General features: G+C 44.4%; 1 protein-coding gene across 1 annotated transcript in view; it reads left to right on the forward strand.

The window, feature by feature from the left end:
• LOC147898619 (uncharacterized) overlaps positions 1–21,282 on the forward strand; it is a 101,424-nt gene that overhangs the window by 64,778 nt on the left and 15,364 nt on the right. The window contains exons 3-5 of the mRNA XM_087378749.1: positions 20,401–20,535; positions 20,726–20,798; positions 21,062–21,159. Of these exons, the coding sequence (XP_087234875.1) occupies positions 20,401–20,535; positions 20,726–20,798; positions 21,062–21,159 (306 nt within the window). The remainder of the gene's footprint in view (positions 1–20,400; positions 20,536–20,725; positions 20,799–21,061; positions 21,160–21,282) is intronic.

Raw genomic sequence — 21,282 nt, forward strand, 5'->3', positions numbered from 1 at the left:
CTTACATATCATAGCGGAGGCTTTCATTGACCCACCAGGATACACACAGATTCACCTACCTCACTCGCTGAGGATCTCTCTTGGGCAGTTCTAGGTCTCTTCACACGGACTTCGCATCGAGAGCGGCAGAGCAGAGCGACTACCCAGGGAGAGGCGCATATGCTCATTGTGTGACATGCATGAGGTTTAGACAGAGGAGCATTTCATTTTCAGGTGTCTTGTGTACTATGAGATCCGAGGACGTTTCCACTGCCTCTTCAGGGATAGTTATGGGATTTTGGCATGTTTCCTCTCCTACCCAGACCAACGGTGTTTGGCAAGTTTCATTCATGAGGCACTTAGACACCGTGAGAGGATACTTTGAGCACGGAGACCGGAGCAGATTTCTTCGTTGGCTGATTCCTCTCAGAGCTCTATCACGGAGTTCTTTCAGCTAGATCACATGGATCCCCACGAGACGAGGCCTCGACATGACCGTGACTTGGAGCCTACGACCCGACAGCGCAGACAGAGGGTCGACACACAGATCACACTCGGGGACATTTCCACCTTCTTTAGAGTCGGAGCCCCCGACCGACAGGGGTCACAGTAGCCCTGGTCAGACGCAAAGCTACGACCAAGAGACGTGCCAGGACCGCACCTCAGAGTGGCCGGCAGCACTCTATTACCGACTTCATGCCTCCACTTGTCCATCCATGCTAATATCTTGCTGCTGCCGATGATGATGATGATATTGATGACGATGCTGAGACTGATATATAGTTGACCATCGACATGACTATGTTGTAATTAGGAGTTAGTACTGCTATTCTGCATTTTTACATTTTGCATTGGTATGAACGCTCGTTTAGTAGCTCCACTACCACAGCTTGTTGTATCAGGATTTTCACAGTCTCATAGACCCATCGGTCTTCCGAAGACTTTAATAAACTTTCTTTCTTTCTTTTCTTTCTTTGCTCCCTTGCATCTCTCCTTGCTCTCTTTTTCTACATTTGGTAGAAGAGCCTTGTCAAGCTCTTGCCTCCAGTCCAAGCTCTTGCCGTTTGTGCTTGCTGCTCGTGCTCGTGCTGCTGCTGTTCGTCCGTACAACGCACGGAATTCTGTCCGTATGCTTCCTTGTTTGCTGACAGTCTGTACACTATGGTCCGTACGCTCGTCGGCCGTACAACCCTGCGCACAACTGCTGGACAGCCCGTATGCTGACAGCGTTGCACATCTGTACGCTGTCAGCAGCTCTGTACTCGGCATTCTGCATTCTGCCATACAAGCGTTGTACATCTCTGCACGTGGCAGCGTCCATACAATGCAATTCATCGCACCGTACTACCGTACCTGTGTACGGATTATTCAGTTTACCGTACAGCCACCGTACAGTTGTACGACCAAATTTGCAGCGCATTTTGCAAATAGCCATTGTTTGGCAAATATTTTGGAAGAACATTTGGGGCAGTTTGTTTGTTGCAGACATTGCAATCAGGTTGCAAAATCTGCTCCAAAAATTTGGGGCTTTTTTTTGGTTTTGCTTGCAATCTTACAGACAAAATTTGGGGCTTTTGTAGATAATTGCAAAATTTGGGGGTTTTGGATAATTTGCCCTCTTTCAGTTGCAATTTCTCCCAAGAATTTGGGGCTTTTGCATTTTGGGTGCAATTTGGCAGTGGACAGATAATTTGGGAGTTTTGCAGGCAATTTTGGACTCAGTTTGAGTCGCATTGCATACATTTGTCATTTTTTGCAGACAGATTTTGCAGATTTTGGGCATTTGCAGAGCATTTTGGTGCATTTTAAGCCGTTGATAGGCTGTGACAGTAAATTGTCATTTAGGGCAGATTTTTGCAAACTTCGGTTGTGCATCTTACATCCCAGGATGGGATTTCACTTGTCAGGTTTGCTACTTTTTTTTTTTTGGAGTTGTCTGGTAGATATGGCTCAGAACAATTCCAATGAGGTCTTTGGTGTCCTCACACAGGAGGATAAGTTGGATGGCACCAACTACTCCTTATGGAGTTTTATGGTTTGCAACATCTTAGTTGGCAAACATCTATGAGATTATGTCAGCGGAGATGAGACAAGGCTAGAAACTGCTGTTGCACCTCAAACTCCTCCTCAACAAGGTGGCAGAAGGGATAGAGGTCAAGGTACAGGACAAGTGATAGGAGCAGCAGCTGCTGCCTTGGTGGCTCCCACACAAGAACAGAAAAGGTGGGATTCACGTATGCACAAGCTCTTTCAGTCATTTCCCTTTCTGTGAAAAGGTTTATCATTCCTCACATTCGGTCATGCAAAACCTCGAAGGCAGCTTGGGATATTTTAGAGAGCATGTTTGCAGCCAGAAATGATGCCTGGGTCTCATTCCTGAAGAGAGAGCTATCTCACACACATATGGATGAGGGTGATTCCATGAATACTCACCTCACAAAGCTTCAGGATTTGAGGGAACAATTGCTGAATATAGATGAGATCATTCCTGATTCAGAGATGATTACCACCACTCTGAATTCTCTTCCTGAGTCGTATCTCAGTTTTCATACCTCGCTGAATTTGTCATTGAGGGGGGGTGCCAATCCTCTCTCCTTTCACGAGTTGTAGGACTCTTGTTGCAGGAAGAGCAAACAAGAAAGAACATGGCCACACGGGCTGGCGAGCATGCCATGCTTTCCAAATTCAGGCCCAAAGGGAAAGGGCAACAAAAGCAACATGGAAATCAGCCACACATAAGCATAAAGCTGATTCCGGACAGCCCTCTCATAAGGCTAAAGGTGATGTAGAGAAGCCAAAGAAGAAGGGTATTTGTCACTACTGCAAGAAGCCGGGTCACTACATTGGTGAATGCAAGAAGAGAATAGCAAAGGAGAAGAAAAAGGATTCGGGTTTGCTGTCTCAGATGCTGTCTCAGATGCATCAGCTCATGCACATGAAGGAGGAGATGTTGTAACCAACTTTGTGGAAGAGGATTATGCCTTTTTGTCTTGCATTTCAGATTTTCCAGTGCTTGGTCCATATACTACAGCCACTCTTGAGGATGACTCATATGCTTTCCCGACTTGCAGCTATGACCCTTCGAAGGATGCATGCTCTTTCAGTGTCAATGAGACACTGAACACATGGTATTTTGATAGCGGTGCATCCAAGCACATCACTTCACGAAAGAGTCTTTTTGCATCTCTACATGCACCACCCGCTAAAAAGTAGGTGACATGTGCAAACAATTCTTCTTATTCAGTGTGTGGAGTGGGTGATATTATACTTACCTCCACGAATGGTACATATTTCAGAATTGTTGATGTTCTTTATGTGCCTGGTTTTAAAGAAGAATTTACCTTTAGTGTCCTCTCTCAATCGAGGAGGATTTTAGGTTATCTTTGATGATGCTAAGTGTGCAGTCCGAGACAAAGAGAAAGATGTTGTCTGGCACTTTGTATCGGGGTCTTTTTCAGCTTGATATTTATGAGAAAAGATCCGATCTTGCACTTGGAGTAAACACTCTCACTGCTGCCACGCAGAATGCGGAGTTATGGCATGCCAGATATGGGCACATGAGCTATGGCAGCTTGATGACACTTCAGAAGCATGCCATGGTTGATGCATTGGCTCCTTTGGAGTCACCTCCTCCTCATGCCTGTGAGGGATGCATCCTTGGTAAGATGCATAGAAAAAGGATGGTACAGTACGAGCTACTCGAAAATTACAGCTCATACATAGTGATGTCTGTGGTCCCATGAGGACACCTGCTTTTGGTGGTTATGTGTATTATGTTACATTTATAGATGACTACACAAATTATACTTGGGTCTATGGCTTGAAGGAAAAATCAGATATGTTTATGCATTTCAAATACTTTGTGGCCATGGTTGAAAATGAGACAGGACTCAACATGCAGACACTTCGCACTGATAGAGGGGGAGAGTATATGTCTCATGAATTTGAGGCGTTTTTGAAGGAGAAAGGCATCACACATCAGCTTACAGTGAGGCTTACTCCTCAGCAAAATGGCAAAGCTGAGCAGAAAAATATGCATGCTCACTAGCAAGAAGTTGCCTCACAGATTTTGGCTCGAAGGCCTCATGTGTGCCAATTATGATTTGAATCAGGCTCCTACTAAGGCTTTGAAGACAATCACTCCTATGAGACTTAGCATGGGAGGCTCTTGCCAAATACTAGGACTATTAGGCAATTGATGCTAAGAAAGAAGGTATCTTCAAGTTTTACAGTTATATTAATAATCTTTGTAGTTGAGGACAACTGATTAGAAGCCGAGAGGATGTCACTAAATTCGTACTTCTCCCAAACATGAAGAAGAATCTTTATTACATTGACATGGTCAAGAAAGTTGACTTTGATTTACTAAAATAAGATTTGTTTTACTTTTGCTTTGCACTGGTAAAAGAGAACCGTGGGAATGCCCAGAAGGGACTAGAATTAGTCCAAGATTAGAATGCATGCATTTGGCTAACCTCTAATGGGTTAAAGTGTTGGATGGTGTTTATCTTTGTGTGTAGGACCTTGAAGGGTGCAAAAAGGCCCTAAATTCAACGGGCAAGTGTCAAAAAGAAACTCCCACAGCAAAAAATAGTTCCGAATGGGTTGCTACAGACTCTTTGGGAGAGTAGACTTGAGGTACCTTTGCCTGGCAGGACTCGTAGTGCAGCAAGGCACGTAGGGGGGGCTCTTTCTGTTGAGTCAGCTTATGTAGGTACTCTTCTTGATGAAGAAGAACCTGGAACTTTTGAAGAAGCCAAGGATAATGTGTACTGGATGAATGCCATGCACAATGAATTGCAGTCCATTAAGAAAAATCAGACTTGGGATGTTGTGGATTTACCACCAGGGAAACATGTCATTGTGTCATGTGCACGGATTGGTATCTGACGTGTACTGAGTACACGAGACTAGCTCAGGTAGCCTGGGGAGGCTTAGAGCTAGGCAGGCTTGATTCTCGAGTTGAGTGGCAAGCGTCCGCGACTCAATCCAGGATCAGACCTAGCACCTGGGAACGAAACTTGCTCCCATCGGCTCTCTGAGAACTGAACCCCTGGGCCCCTTATATAGACTCGGGCCCCAAGCGCCAAAAATAGCGAAGACCTCTAACTGGTTCGTACCCTTGCCACTCAACCCGAGAATCAAGCCTGCCTAGCTCTAAGCCTCCCCAGGCTACCTGAGCTAGTCTCGTGTACTCAGTACACGTCAGATACCAATCCATGCACATGACATACTTCCCCTCCTCTAAGAACTCACTCCTGAGTTCGGTAAAAAACCGGAAAATGTTCTCTGGAGGTTCTGTAATGTCTCCCATGCTGCATCCTCCTCAACACGATCCTTCCACTTGATCTTGTATTCCGTGATAGTTCTATTTCGAATCTGTCTTTCAAGAAATTCAAGAATACACTCAGGTCCGTGTGGAATAAAAGTCAAATCTGTAACTTCTATTCTCTCTTGAGGAGAAACAAGTTGATCATCCGCACCCAAGACTTCTTTCAGTCTATTGACATGTAAGACTGGATGTACTTTAACATCAGGAGGCAATTCTAGTCGATATGCAACTGGTCCTATTCTTTTAATGACCTTGAACGGACCACAGTATCTGGGCGATAACTTCGGAACCAAACCAGTACTTAGGCTCTTGGATTCCTTGGGAATTCGCAAATATACCATCGTTCCTTCAGAGAACTCTCTAGGTGAACGATGTCTATTAGCATAAAATCTGTCCCGATCTTGGGCACTTCTAATAGACTCCTTGGCAAACTGCAACATTTCGTGCATGTCTTGCAAGAAGTTCTTTGCAGCATCATTTTGAATCCCTTTTAATCCAACCATAACTGGTGACTTAGGTTGAAACCCGTACATAAGCATAAAAGGACTGTAACCAGTACTGGAATGCTTTGCACTGTTATAAGCAAATTCTATCATAGGTAGATAATCTTCCCATGAAGACTGTCTCTTAGATACATATGCCTGAAGCATATCTTCAACTAATTGGTTAACCTTCTCTGTACTGCCATCGGATTGTGCATGATCTGAGGAACTCATACTTAGAGTAGTTTCTAACTTCTCAAAAACAAGTGTCCAAAAGTTACTTGTAAACTTTGAGTCCCTGTCACTGACTATGTCAGAGGGTAAACCATACAGCTTAAACAAGTGGTCCACAAACTCGTGAGCCAGCTGAACAGCTGAAATAGTTGTTCTAGTAGGTAAGAATCTAGCCATTTTTGTCAGACGGTCGACTATGACCTAAATGGAGTCATGACCCTTGCGCGTTCGAGGCAAACCAGTAATAAAATCCATGGAAATACTTTCCCATTTATTACTTGGAATCTGTAATGGCTGTAATAAACCCGCGCTTCTAAGGCGTTTTGCCTTAGTAACTTGACAAACCCGGCAACCTACTACATAGTTCTCAATAAATGCACGCATCTTAGGCCAATAAAAGGTATGCTTCACAAGAGACAGAGTCTGATGTATACCCGGATGTCCAGCACTAGGAGCATCATGACACTCCCAGAGAATCTTGGATCTAAGTTCCATAACATTTGGCACACAAATCTTTTTATTCCGGAACAGCAAGCCGTTCCTAATCATCCACTGACCTCCCGCCGCCTGTACCGTAGGTGGCACAATCCCTGAGTCCTGGTCAACCATGGAGCTCCCATCCTGGACTTTTTGCCAATATGAACTGAAATGACTATCAGTTGCGTAAAGTCCTCTCAAGGATTGAAATAGGTATGAGGATATTTCTGTAAATGACATAGCATTTACAAACTTGACTCGACTTAAGGCATCCGCTACACTGTTCAACGAACCCGTTCAATAACGTATTTCAAAATCAAAATCTTGCATCAATTCTGCCCATCTAGCTTTCCGTTCCCTCAATTCAGACCCATCACACACATACTTAATTGACTGATGATCAGTCAATACAAGAAACTTCGAACCATACAAGTAGTGTCTCCAAACCTTAAGGGCATACGCTACAGCATAAAGTTCCTTTTCTAGTGTGGGCCAACGATATTGGGTGTCGTCTAGCTTCTTACTCTCGAAAGCTACAGGTCTGCCCTCTTGAAATAGAGCTGCCCCAATCGCAAAATCACTCGTATCGGCCTCTAAAACATAAGGCCGGGTAGGATCGAGTAATGCAAGAACGGGTGCTTCCTTGATAGAAAACTTCAAGGTTTCAAAAGCCTTGTTCAATGCATCATTCCAAGAGATCGGCTGGGTAGACCTGCGTCCACGACCTTTCAATATGTTTGTCAGGGGTGCCGTGATATGTGAATAATCACGCACAGACTTCCGTAGAAATACCGTAAATCCTAGGAAAGAACGAAGTTGTTTCACAGTCTGAGGGATAGGCCATTCTAAAACCTTCTGGATACGATCCAGATCAATGCTAATACCTTCAGAAGAAATCTTGTGTCCTAAGTAAATGATCTCCTTCATAAAGAAGTCACATTTACTCATCTTGGCATAGAGCTTATGCTGTCTTAGAATAACTAAGACAATCCGAAGGTGTCCTATGTGATCCTCAAGCGTTCGGCTATATACCAAGATGTCATCTAAGAACACTACAACGAATTTGCCCAGAAAATATCGGAACAAATCGTTCATCATCTGCTAGAAGGTGGCAGGAGCATTGGTCAAACCAAAAGGTAATACAAGAAACTCGTAGTGACCATACCTAGTTCGGAATGCGGTTCTATCTATGTGTTTAGCATAGATACGGATTTGGTGATAACCCGTACGCAAATCAATCTTAGTGAAATACTTCGCTCTGGCCAAACGGTCTATCAGATCATCGGAACGAGGTAGAGGGTATCGATTCTTAATTGTCACTTTATTCAATCGTTTATAATCTATACACATTCTCCATGTAGAATCTTTCTTCTTTCTTAAGAGGATAGGTGCTCCCCAAGGTGATTTACTTGGGCGAATATAGCCCATATTCAGGTAATCCTGTAGCTGTGTAGCTAGCTCATCCTCCTCAAGGTGGTACACTAATAGGTTGAGCGCCAGGTACTAAATCTATGCGATGATCTACTGCCCGTTCTGGAGGTAAACCTTCCGGCAGCAGTTGAGCAGGGAATACATCCTTGAAACCATCTAACAACATTCTCAATTCACGGTGTTTAAACACACTTAAATCATTCTTGTTATTTACAGAGATAACAAACGAAGAAAGTGGAATCAAAACACACTGATAGACATCATAATGAGAAGTGTTTAATATATTCTGAAGCTGCATCGCAGATACAATAGGTCCTTGAGAAGAGGGAATATTATCACACTGAATAGAAAATTGGGTGTCATCATCTACAAAAGAAAGGGTATGCTCCGTCCATCCAATCCGAATATTGTGGGTTTTAAACCACTCTATTCCGATTAACAAGTCCACATGCTCCAAGTGCATAACATAGCACGTAAGAGCCCCTGTGTATTCTTGAATTCGGATAGGAAGTGCTTCAATCTTGCGATCCCAAAACTGCTTCCCAGCTGGAAAATGCACCTCATAGGTGTGATCGCTAGGTATCGTGGACAGCCCCATCTTCTGCACAAATTTGTTATTAACAAAGTTGTGAGAGCTGCCCGGGTCAAAGAGAATGTGAACTCTTTGGTCCCTAACTTCTCCATAAACTCGGAAAAGATCATGGGAACCAAATAACGAAGTATTAAAAGTGCAATTACAAGAAAGTGGGCAGGTAATGACATTTACAGAAATACCTGTCATCGAAACTTGGTTTGCTCCCTTGGCTTTGGTACTCGGACCCGCCTGGAGCTTCGGTCCCAACGCTTGCTTTTGATTCTTGCGCGTTGGACACTCATTCTTAGTGTGGTCCCACTCCTCGCAGAAGAAGCAACGTCCTTCCTTCTTAAGCTTCAAGGTACGAAGGAAACGGGCTCGACCATTCTTTGCCTGAGTCAAGTGTTTCTTGGAGGCGTTGTCTATAGACTTCGTCTCCCCGGTACCAGTGGTAGACTGGAAGATTTTCCGTTTGTTCTTCCCACTGGTGTCGGAAACTGTGGTTCCCTTTGCACTGGCCATGGTATCATCATAAATACGCGCGTAATTCATGGCCTCTTGCAACGTGGTACACTTGTTGTTCTTGATCTGCAACTTGTACGAGTCTGGCAAACCATCCACAAAGAAACCTAACAAGGTCACTGGATCCATCTTTGTAGCTCTGGTCTGCAGATCCCGAAACTTTTGAAGATAAACCTCAAAAGTCAAGTTTAGCTTGGACATATCGAGGGCTTTAAGCTTGCCTACGATATCATAATCGTCCTCCTTCTTCAGAAACTCCTTCCTGAAGACCCCTTCGAAATCTATCCATGTTAGAGGCTTGGGTTGGAGTTCCTTCCACCATAACAAAGCCTTTCCTGACATGAAGCCGGCTGCAAGCTGTATTTTCTTATCATCTGGGTACAGGTGGAACTGGAAGTGTACTTGCCACTTGTGCAACTAAGTGTCAACAACCTCCTTGGTATGAGACTTTTGATCTCCGGGAAAAGGTTCTGGAGTTATGTATGGACCTAACACTGAAGCCATGGCATCCACATGCGTGAGCGCCTGAATAGTGCTAGTCAGAAGTGTGAGGGTAGTCTGAATCCCTTGGAGTTGCTGCGTCAACCCCGTTTGATTTGCATTAACCTGCTCAAACTTTCCATCAAGAGCAGTGGTGAATTCACTGAAGGCTTTCTTCGTAATCAGATCGTCGTAGAGACCCTGGTCTTCCTCCGCAGGGTAGTCCAAATCCTGGTCACCCATGGCAAACTCAGGATTTACAGAATCAGCCATGTCTGAAATCTGATCTGAAAAGAGTAGCGAACTGAGAGAAGTGACTGGGGGAATCGAAGCTGGAAGGAGAGTGGAGGAGAGAAAAAAACCGTCCCAAGAGGAGGTGACGAAAGAAGAGAAGCTGGCCGAGAAGAAGGGGTACTAAGCTGTCAATCAGCTTGCGTAGGTGAACCCGGAGACTCCCCCTGCTGGTTCCGCTGCAGGCTGCACTGTACGGAAATCTGCTGCAGGCTGTACTGTACGGAAATCTGCTGCAGCTGTAGCTGTACCTAGGTGACGAAAATCTGGTAGAGGTGTGGTGAGGTCTTCTTGCGCACTCTAGCATAGGCTGTGGCTGAGCTTGGGATCTCGCCAGGCTATAAAGGAGACGGTGCAGCTAATCTAGGAGGCTATGCTTTCTAGAAAAGCCCACCCTCCCAAACTTGGAGGGTTGATGCTTTTTGTAGCATGCACACCCTCCTAACCTTGGAGGGTTGATGCTTTTCTCGCCCCACCCTCCCAACTTGGAGGGTGGTGCTTTTTTCGCACATCAGCCTCCCCGAACAGCCTAGCCGCACCCTGCTCCAGCCTATGGTGCACCCCCCTGCCTGGCCGAATCACTCCAGCCCATGGCGCACCTACCTGCCTGGCCGATCGCTCCAGCCTCTTCCTGCGTCACCTAACCTACTGTGCAGCCTTGATCAGATACGGAATCCCCTAGGGTTCCCCTCAACCCTTCATCTACCCAACAGCCCCTCTCACGCCTCTCCTCCAATCCTCTCCACTCTCTCCTAGCTACACCTCACACCCTCTCTTACCTAAACCTTCAGCAATCTCGAATTCCTCCTCACTCTCTTCTTCCTACCTTTTCCCTAAAGTCGGACCACTTCCCATAACTGATGAACCTACAAAAACTTTGCAGCACAAATTTTGAAATTAGGGCATACCCGGAGGAACAAATCGTCCAAAATTCTTGGAACAGAAGTTTCTATCTCAGGAGTTGGCTCTGATACCAACTGACACGTCCCAGCACTCCTGAAACCTCTGATCTGCAAGCAAACACAAGAACACACACACAACGTGAGAAACTGAGCAGGCTGCTCACCACCCAACCATGACATCTACGGGATGTGATCGCGAATCAGGAGATGTCCCCTCCGAGCCACGAGCTGAGCTACTGGCACGAACTCCCAACCAGATCCAAACCAGCCTGGTGTCCCATACCACCAGGTGGTGCTGTGAAGCCTGGGATCTACTACTGGGCCTTGGGCTACGCTATGATGCAGGCGCGTGTACGCGACTCAATCCAGGATCAGACCTAGCACCTGGGAACGAAACTTGCTCCCATCGGCTCTCTGAGAACTGAACCCCTGGGCCCCTTATATAGACTCGGGCCCTAAGTGCAAAAAATAGCGAAGATCTCTAACTGGTTCATACCCTTGCCACTCAACCCGAGAATCAAGCCTGCCTAGCTCTAAGCCTCCCCAGGCTACTTGAGCTAGTCTCACGTACTCAGTACACGTCAGATACCAATCCGTGCACATGACACATTGGTACCAAATGGGTTTTCAAAGTGAAAAGAAAACCAGATGGGTCTATTGAAAGGTGCAAGACACAGCTGGTTGCCAAAGGCTATGCTCAGAAAAAGGGCATAGATTATGAGGAGACTTTTGCTTCTACATCCCAGATGACCACCATTAGATCGGTTTTTGCCATGGCTGCAAATTTTGTTTGGAATGTCTATCAGTTGGACATAAAAACAGCTTTCCTTAAAGGGAACTCACAAGAAGAGGTTTATGTCAAACAACCTCCTGGATTTGAACTTTTGGGCAATTCACTTCAAGTTTACAAGCTGAATAAAGCTTTATATGGGCTGAGGTAAGCCCCACATGCATGGTATGCCAAGATTGATGCATTCCTGGCAAGTAAGGGGTTACACAATAGTCCCACTGAAAGCACCCTCTACATCAAGAAGGATGGGGGGGATATTTTGGTCATCATTCTTTATGTAGATGACATGCTGCTCACAGGATCAAATGAGGAAATAATTGCAGATTTCAAGGTTGAATTGAAAGCTGAATTTGACATGACAGATTTGGGCATGTTAAATTTCTAGTGCAAAAGCTCTTGGATAGGTTCAACATGCAAGATTGTAAGCCTACAGTCACTCCTATGGAGCCAGGGCTGAAGCTTACTATGTATAATGCAGGTGAATCAATGGATGCACTTTACAGCCAGGTTGTTGGATGCCTCATTTATTTGTGCAATACACGGCCCGATATTCAGTCTGCAATATCTCAGGTGAGCAGGTATTATATGCACAGCCCGAAGACAACATATTGGTAGGCTGTAAAATGCATCTTCCGTTACTTGCAAGGCACAAAGTCAGAGTGCTATAGCAGTGGCAAAGAATCCTGTTTTCATGCTCGCACGAAGCACATTGAGGTTCATTATCATTATGTTAGAGAGAAGTTGCATGCAGGGGAGATCAGTATGATCTATGTGTCAACACATGACAATGTTGCAGATATCTTCACCAAAGCACTTCCACGTGAGAAGTTTGAGGCATTTCGCAGTGCCTTGATCTTATCTCCTTTTGGTGATTGATCACTTCCTTGTAATTCATCACATTGGCAGTGCAGGGGGGTGTTAGAATTATTGGCACATTCTAGGTAGTGACCAATGTAATCCATAAGTAAGTTAGGGGCACTTTTTTCTCACTAGAGGTTTTTTTCCCTAACCATAGTTAGTGGGTTAGTGTGGTTTTATTACTTAGATAAAACCACCTCCACACTTGTAGTTTCTCTATCTTATCTACTCTAGCTTTGACGTTTTGCTCTCTGTTCCCTTGCATCTCTCCTTGCTCTCTTTTTCTACATTATAATTTAGCATATACTTTCTCTTTGCCCTTAAGCTTGCAATGCTCGTGTCTTACGTAGTGAGGATGCTCAGTTGCTCTATGGGGCATCCATCTTATGGCGAGAAGTACAAGTAGTCTCTCCAAAACTTCAGAGCATACACAACTGCATAAAGTTCTTTTTCGAGTGTGGGCCAACGAAATTGGGTGTCGTCTAGCTTTTTACTCTCAAAAGCTACAGGTCTGCCGTCTTGGAATAGAGTTGCCCCAATCGCAAAATCACTCACATCGGCCTCTAAAACAGAAGGCCGGGTAGGATCGGGTAATGCAAGAACGGGTGCTTCCTTGATAGTTAACTTCAAGGTTTCAAAAGCCTTGTTCAATGCATCATTCCAAGAGATCGGTTGGGTAGACTTGCGTCCACGACCTTTCAATATGTTGGTCAGGGGTGCTGTGATGTGTGAATAATCACGCACATACTTTCGTAGAAAAACCGTGAATCCTAGGAAAGAACGAAGTTGTTTCACAGTTTGAGGGATAGGCCATTCCAAGACCTTCTGGATATGATCCAGATCAATGCTAATACCTTCAGAAGAAATCTTGTGTCCTAAGTAAATGATCTCCTTCATAAAGAAGTCACATTTACTCATCTTGGCATAGAGCTTATGCTGTCTTAGAATAACTACTTGTGTTTATCTGTAGCTTTCTTGTGCTTTTACTGAGATCTTTCTATGGCTGTCTAGACGTGACTGAATGTTGTTTGGAGATCTCTGACATACTCATCAACTGCAAATATCCCGTCTTTAGTTCTCAGGATGAGTGGCAGAACCACCTTTCTATAAATGACCTCAAAGGGGGCTTTCCTGCAATGCTACTATGGCTAGTGATCAAGCATTTGCTGCCCATCATAAACACAAATGTAAAGGCAAGGTTTCAGCTAGAAAGCCCTCTCATTCCCATGCTGATCATTCACATGGTGCCTCTTCTTCAGGGAATAACAAAAAGAAGAAGAGATGTAACTATTGTAGGAAACCTGGGCATGATATTTCTGAATGCAGGAAGCACATAGCATTTGAAAAGAAAAAAAAAGAGTCTGGTCTTGTAGTATCTGGTTCTTCTAGTGCAGAAGATCGACATGAGTCCCCTAATTTTGCTTATAAGCAAGTTCCACAAGCGGAAGATACTTTTCCTTGTTTGATTTTTGATGAGCCACATAGCATTTCAAAAGATCTAGCACCGTTGAATTTGCTGCTTCACTTTGACCATCTGATTTGGAAGAAGAAAAATTTAAAATTCTTGAAAATCGCAATTTAGGGTTTTGGGCTCAGAAATGGGCTGGAACAAGCCGCTCTTCAGGTCGTCATGGAGCAGAAATGCTGGGCTTCAAGGTCGGTGTGAATCCCCTCCAAATGTGGTGGCGATTTTGACACGGGCAGCTGAAAGACGACTCCCGGGCAGCAAGATAGTGCAGCATACCTCCGAGTTTACAGCACGGAAATGGACCGGACAGTCAAGCTGAGCAAAGGTGGAACTCTTTGCTGAGGCGTGGGCAACACAGATCAGCATGGAAGCAACATAGGATGGTCTTCGATGTAGATTGAGGAAGCGTGAACTGCAAACCAGAAGAGCTGCGTTGACCAGCGTGTTGACAAGCAGTAGTAATCACCCCCCGAGCAGAAAATCACGTCCCGAACAGCATCCAGTGAGGCTAAGGAAGGGTTGCTCTACAAGATCTTCAACGGTGAGGCTGTGACGTGCGAGTCGATGGCCATGGCCCTCACAAGGTTGTCAGTCGCCGGTACATGCGAGACGCCGCCAAATCATCGCAACGACACCTTCGTAGGAGCTGTCGTAGGTCATTGGGGCAGAGTGCTGCTGCTGGAGATTGCGCAGATCAGGGGCGGAAGGAGGAGAGCGGAGAGGCGGCAGCAGCAACAGGCAGAATTGGAACGGCTTGCTGGACAGCAACGTGGAGATGGCGGGCAGATTGCGAGGGAGGCGTGAGCAGATTGCGAGGGAGGCGGACTGCTTCAATCTGTTGCTGGTCGGCAGCTTCTCCAGATCTGGTGGGCGTGGAAGATAGCTGTAGAAGCAAGTCGGCATCAAGATGGAAATGTGTCGATTATCTCCAGGCGATTCGTGCTCATGGCTCTGATACCAACTGTTGAAAATGGGGAGAGGGTGAGAGACACTCAATCACAGGTTAGAGACAAGAGCTGAGGCACGAACTGATGTTGATAGATTGTGTTATCATAGCAAGTACATGGCCTCATTTATAGGCTGGGCAAGCCTTATCTTCCCACACTGACACCTCATAGATGAGGTCACACACAAGAGAATCTAGATCCTATAATCTAGGGGAGGAATCACACCTACCACATGAGGTGGCACAAGTGGCCTCAAGACTCTTCACACTCACACAACTGTAGGACACTCCTAGGACTCTAGGACCACACACACTAGGACTCCGATAGTTCCAACATCAGTCACTGACAATGGACTTGGCATACCATAATGCTTAAAGATTTGTGCACTGGTATGTTTACTGAATCTATCAATGATAGTACGTATCACATCATTCCCTGACTTAGGTCGTGGCAAATCAACGATGAAGTCCATTGCTGTACTTTCCCATGGCGCTTGAGGCACAGGAAGAGGCCAGGTGCCTTCTGTTTATCATACTTGACTTTCTGACAAGTAAGGGATTTTGTGACAAACTTGTGTATGTCTTTGCGCATAGTTGGCCATCAAAAATACCTCTCTAAAGCTTGAGTGGTAGCTGCAATTCCTCTATGCCCTGCATGTGGAGGTGTATGACATTCTTCCAAAATCTTTTGCCTCATATCTCGGGTGATGCACATGCAATCATCCTTCATTAAAAATCCATCTTTCAGCGAATATTGACTTGAGGACTGTCCCTCTTGCATTGCTGTAATATTTCACCAAACTCTGGGTCTATTGTTCTCTCATATCTTCAAGATCCCTATGATAGGCGATAGTCACATTTATGACTTGGGGTCTTCGAGATAGGGCATTAGCCACTCTTTTCTGAGCTCACGGAGTGTGAACAATCTGAAAATGATACATAGACAGCATGTTTGCCCACCTCATATGCTTCTCTGAGAACTTAGTATGTGTCAAAAAGTATATGAGACTCTGGTGATCAGTTTTGATCGTGAAGTCTGCATCCAATATATAATGTTTCCATGTACTAATGGCATGAATCACAGCTACCAATTCTTTTTCATAGATTCCCATATGTCTCTCAGCATCTCGGAGTCTCCAGCTCTCATAGGCCACACATGACCTTTCTGATGCAATGCAGCCCCAATGCATTCCCTACAAGCATCACAATCCACATCAAAGGGTTTCTGGGACTACCAAAATTGGCTCTGTACTCAATTTTTATTCGAGTGTATTGAATGCTTTCTTCTATGGAATACCCCTTCTGAAAGCTGCATTTTTATTGGTCAAGTCATGAAGTCGAGCAGCAATATCAGCAAAGTGTTTGATAAATCTTCTATAATAAGAACAAAGCCCCAAAAAGTTGCGTACTTCATGAACACTTTTCAGTTCTTGCCATTCTTGGATGGCTTGGATCTTAGTAGGATCCATCTGAATTCCATTCTTGAAAATGATATGCCCCAGATAGTGGATTTCTTCCAAGCAAAAATCACTTTTTTTGCTGTTGGCATAGAGCTGGTGATTATGCAACTCTTGAAAAATAGCAACAAGATGCTCCCTATGCTCTTCTTTGGGCTTTGAGAAGACACTTATGTCATCGAAGAAGGTACTTGAAGTGTCTGTAAGGGCGGAACCTACGATCCATCATTCTATTGAAGGTAGCAGGGGCATTTGTTAACCCAAAAGGCATCACCAGATACTCATACAACCCAAATGTAGTGCGAAATGTTGTCTTGTGCACATCCTGTGTCTGTATTCTGACTTGGTGATAACCACTCTTCAAATTTATCTTGCTGAAAACTGAAGCTCCATTGTGTTGGTCCATGGGCGGAATTGGGAATCTATTCTTGATGGTCATGTTGTTTAGTGCGCGATAGAAAACTGAAGCTCCATTGTGTTGGTCCATGCGCGGAATTGGGAATCTATTCTTGATGGTCATGTTGTTTAGTGCGCGATAATCAACATACATACGAAATGAACCATCTTTCTTCTATACAAATAGTACATGGGAACAAAATGCAGAGAAATTGGGTTGATGTTGGAGATATCATAGTCAAAGAGTGTGTTGATGTGAAGTGTTGGTGTGTAGTACTAGGTGAGTCATGTGTGAGTGCCACGTGTCATCATGGGACTTATCCCATATGCACTAGGTGCTAGTGTGTGAGTGTGTAGTACTAGGTGATCTAGTACTAGTTTATGTGTGTGTCATGTGTAAGTATCATGGGACTTATCCCATATGCACTAGGTGCTAGTGTGTGAGTAAGTAGCCTATATAAGGCTTGTACTTCAGTTGTCTTGACTTTTGACACACTTGATGAATGAATGAAAGCCTTCTTCATGTCTTCATTTGAGCATTATTTCCTCATAACTCTCTCTCTCTCTCTCTCTCTCTCTCTCTCTCTTCACCATGTTTCTAACATGGTGTCAGAGCCACCTTCCATAGTTGCCATGTCACCCTTGTCCTAACCCTAATTCATCACTCTTGCCCTAACCCTAATTGTGCTTCATCCCTTCTTCTTGTAGCTGCCTCAGCCCTGCTCCATTTCATACCATTCTACCTCCTTTCTTGTAGTCATTTGCATTCGTCTTTGCCAGCCCATAGCTCGCCTCCATTGCCCCCTTATTCGAGAGCTTTTGGAGCTTTGGGTGCTGCTTCACGGCCTTTATTGCTTGCTGATCGGCAGTTTCTGCAAGGCGCGTCTGCTCATAAGGTTCCCTTAGGCTGTTTTGCAGTTCTCCATCACCGAATCTAGGGTTCTAGGCTGTTGTAGCATAGCCGACCAGCTATTCGAGGTTTTGAAGGGATTTTCGAGCATTTCTAAGATGCTCTTGCATAGCCGCCTTCAACAAAGATATCTCGGGGCTGCTTCTTGGTTTCTAGATCACGTATAGCAGCCGTTTCTCTTTGTGGTGGCTTGCTACAGCATTCGGAGCTGTTCTTGAGAGCCGCCGGATACATTTCAGACTTGTTGTTGTGCTTTGGTACACCTCCACATCTGCTTTGCAGCAGCTTGGTTTACTTTGGAGCTATTCTGCTAAGCTGCTTTACAAATTTCGAGGCATATCTTTGTTGCTCTCAGATCCGGGTTCATATTTGGAGCATCTCTAGGCATTTATATTTGTTCTTTTGCACACAAGGAGATTGCTGGTCCTTCATCTTAGCTTGCTGCCTGCCTTCACGACGTTCTCTTCAATCATGACTTCTTTGTCTTCAAGTTCTATCCTCGTGGAGAAGTTTAAGGGGGAAGGTTTTTCCACGTGGCAAACCAAGATGCAAGTGCTGCTTATGCGTGAAGGAGTTTGGGATGTTGTTGAGGATGACCAGGTTGAGTTACTTGATCAACAACACCAAAAGATTTGGAAGCAGTAGAATACTAAGGCCATTGCTCTCATTGGTCTTTGCTTAGCTGAGTCTGTCATCCATCATGTGGATTTCAAGTCAACAGCTAAGCAGATTTGGAGTTGCCTCGAGACCTTCTTTGGTAATAAAATCACCAACTCTAAAGTCTTTTGAAGCTCAAATTTTATGATCTGAAAATGGAAGAGAGTGATGAGTTGAGTGATCATCTAGCCCGGTATCAATCTCTTGTTCAATAACTTTCAAGTTTGAAGAGTCCCTGATGATAAGATAAGATGGCCGTCCTTATGAAGAGTATGCATGGCATTTCTCGCTTTGAGCACACTCTTGAGATCCTTCGTCTTGCCACTACCACGTTTGATGATATGGTGGCCCTCCTCATCGAGAAGGATCGTCACAATAATGAAGCCGCTCTTGTCTCTCCTATTGATCATGCATTTTCTTCCACAAGCAAATGGAAGACCAACAATAACATTATTTGCAGGTTTTGCAAGCGGAAAGGACACATTGAAGCCCATTGCTTCAAGAAGAAAGCACAGGAACAAGAGAAGCTTCATGCCAATCTTCTGGCTGAAGACGAAGCTGAACTTGAAGAGCCTTCGGAGGAGATACATGTAGCTACAGCAGAGGTTCATGGCCTCTCTCTTGACGACAAGGATCCATTTGACCAGGGTTGGGGTTTCTAGGCCCCTATGCTATGTGTGTTTGTGTTGAGTCAAATAAAGGTTGTCAGCCTTGAGTTGTCCCTCTAAATTGAATGTATTTGGAGTCAATAAGAGTACTTTGCCTTGGGCTGTCTCCCAAAAATGAATGTATTGTCTTTTACTTTGGTTGATGGTATTGACCACCCAGTTTAGAGTAAGGGGGGATGACGAGTGATTATTTGCCCTTGCCGGTCACAAGCTGACTGAGAAGTCACTATGACACGGGAGGTGTTGGATAGTTGGACTTGCTCTTTGTAGTATTGCTCTGAAGGGGGGTGTTGGAGATATCATATTCAAAGAGTGTATTGGTGTGTAGTACTAGGTGATCTAGTACTAGTCTATGTGTGTGAGTCATGCGTGAGTGCCACGTGTCATCATGGGCTTATAGTGTGTGAGTGAGTAGGCTATATAAGGCTTGTACTCAATTGTCTTGACACACTTGATGAATGAATGAAAGTAAGGTTGAAGGCGTGATTTCGGAGAAGTTTCCAGGACGTCGATCTCAAGGAAGGTTCCAGAAGGTGCGCGTGGGAGTGCTGCGCTCTAGAAGTTTCTTGCTGAGTGTATATAGGGAAGGAAGGGCAGGGTGAGGGAGTCGAGGGGACATGCAGAGTGAGGGGCCGAGCGCAGGAAGAGGCAGAGGCGGCAGAGGTAATAGGGAGGGTGAGCACTTAGGGCAAGGAGGTAGGAGGGAGGGTGAAAGAGTGGATTGGAGAGACGGAGAGGGTAGACGGGAGGCAAGGCAAGTGGCGAAGGAGTTTGCACGGTACTGGAGAGCAAGATGGAGGGGAGAAGGTGAAGCTATGGCAACGGAGGATGGAAGTTGAGAAGCTATGGCGAGGAGGAAGGAGGTTGCGAGCACTGGCGATGGGGAAGAAACTTGCAATTACAACTATGGCAATAGGAGAAGAAGGTTGCAAGCTATGGCGATGGGAAGATGGTCTGAAAATCAAAGCAAAACTACAAGAAAAAGCTTAGTGCATTTGTCCCTTAGGAGGTGAGACCTAGAGCGGCCGAGTAAGCTGATGAAGTTAATTCACTTAGCTTATATTAATTGAGTTTGTGGGGCAAGTGAGAGAATTAGAGAGGTGAAATGAGACTCGGGAGAGATGAAGCGCAGGGAGGGGACAAAGGTTTAGTGATAGGAATTTTGTGCAAAAAATTAGGAAGGGATTGCAATTGATTTGGGTTGTAGATCGTTAACATAATAGATGTTAGGAATTTCAGAAGTTAGAGGAGCTATTAGGATTAGGTGGCTCACTACCAGGTATAAGTTCTATTTGATGGTCTTCAGGTCTCTGAGGAGGTAACTCCCTTGGCAAAGTATCTAAAAAGTATCTAAAAAGCAATCTTTAAAGTTTGCAAGAAACTAAAATTTTTCTTTTGCTGCATCATCTATTTCAGCATGCAGATCAATCCTTGACCACAATTAAAATAAAATAAAACAAGTCTTTAATTATTGATCAAATAAGAGGTCAACTTTGTACTTTGATTTAGGATGTTTACATCTTGGTGACACTTCTCTCGTTGTCAGGTGGAAGGAGGATATTGAATCTCAGTCAATTTTAGAACTGCTCAAAGAGAGGGACTGCTTTAAAAGGGCAATGAAATTGAGTACTATGGAGTTTGAGGCCTTGCGAAGAAAGTGTGGTTTGCCTGACTGGACCGAGTAATTCCTTTTCCCTTTATCCCAAGTGATTAGGAGTGTTTGGTTTCTACTTCACCTTGTCTATTTCAAAAAGTGGGCAAGCATTAATAAGTTTTTAAGTGTCTTGTATTCTTATACTTGCAACTTGTTACTTTTCTTGAGAAAATTGCTGCACTAGACCTTAGCATGTCTTGTTCATTTTCACTGTTAGGTCCAGCAATCATGTCCAAGAAGCCAGCTGTTTGGAGTTGCCAGAACATGCGAAGCTCATCGATGCTGCTTTTGTATGTATAGTTGCAATGTCTACAAGTTGTCTTTTATTCTTGTGATTGTATTTTCTGCAAACTTATATCTCTGTTTTGCGAAACTAGTTTTTTACTGAATTTGATAGTGCTGGTCTTTTTTGCAAGTTCCTTGGTTTTGGTGGACATCTTTTGATTTGATGCTCTTCTACTATTGTGAATAGTATTTATAACTATATATATATTCAATAGCTGAAATAGTGTGTAAGTAATGATTATGGGCTGTTGTAACTTTGTGTGAACAGGTAGGACAAAGAAACATTAACCTAAATGTTGAGGCAGGCAAGTCTTTTGAAGAGGAGATTGGAGTTGTGGGTGAAGACTCAGTGTTACAAAAGAATCTGTTAGTTTTGTTATTCTCTCATAAACTTTGATTGATTTTGTAATCTGATTTTTGTTCTCACACACCCATGCACAATTACACATGAACAAGTTTTCTCTGTCTCTCTCTCACCACACCCCCCCC

The sequence above is a fragment of the Dipteris shenzhenensis genome, chromosome 9, assembly GCF_047967505.1.
Source record: "Dipteris shenzhenensis isolate YYH24624 ecotype China chromosome 9, Dip_SZ_1.0, whole genome shotgun sequence".
Classification (NCBI taxonomy): Eukaryota; Viridiplantae; Streptophyta; class Polypodiopsida; order Gleicheniales; family Dipteridaceae; genus Dipteris; species Dipteris shenzhenensis.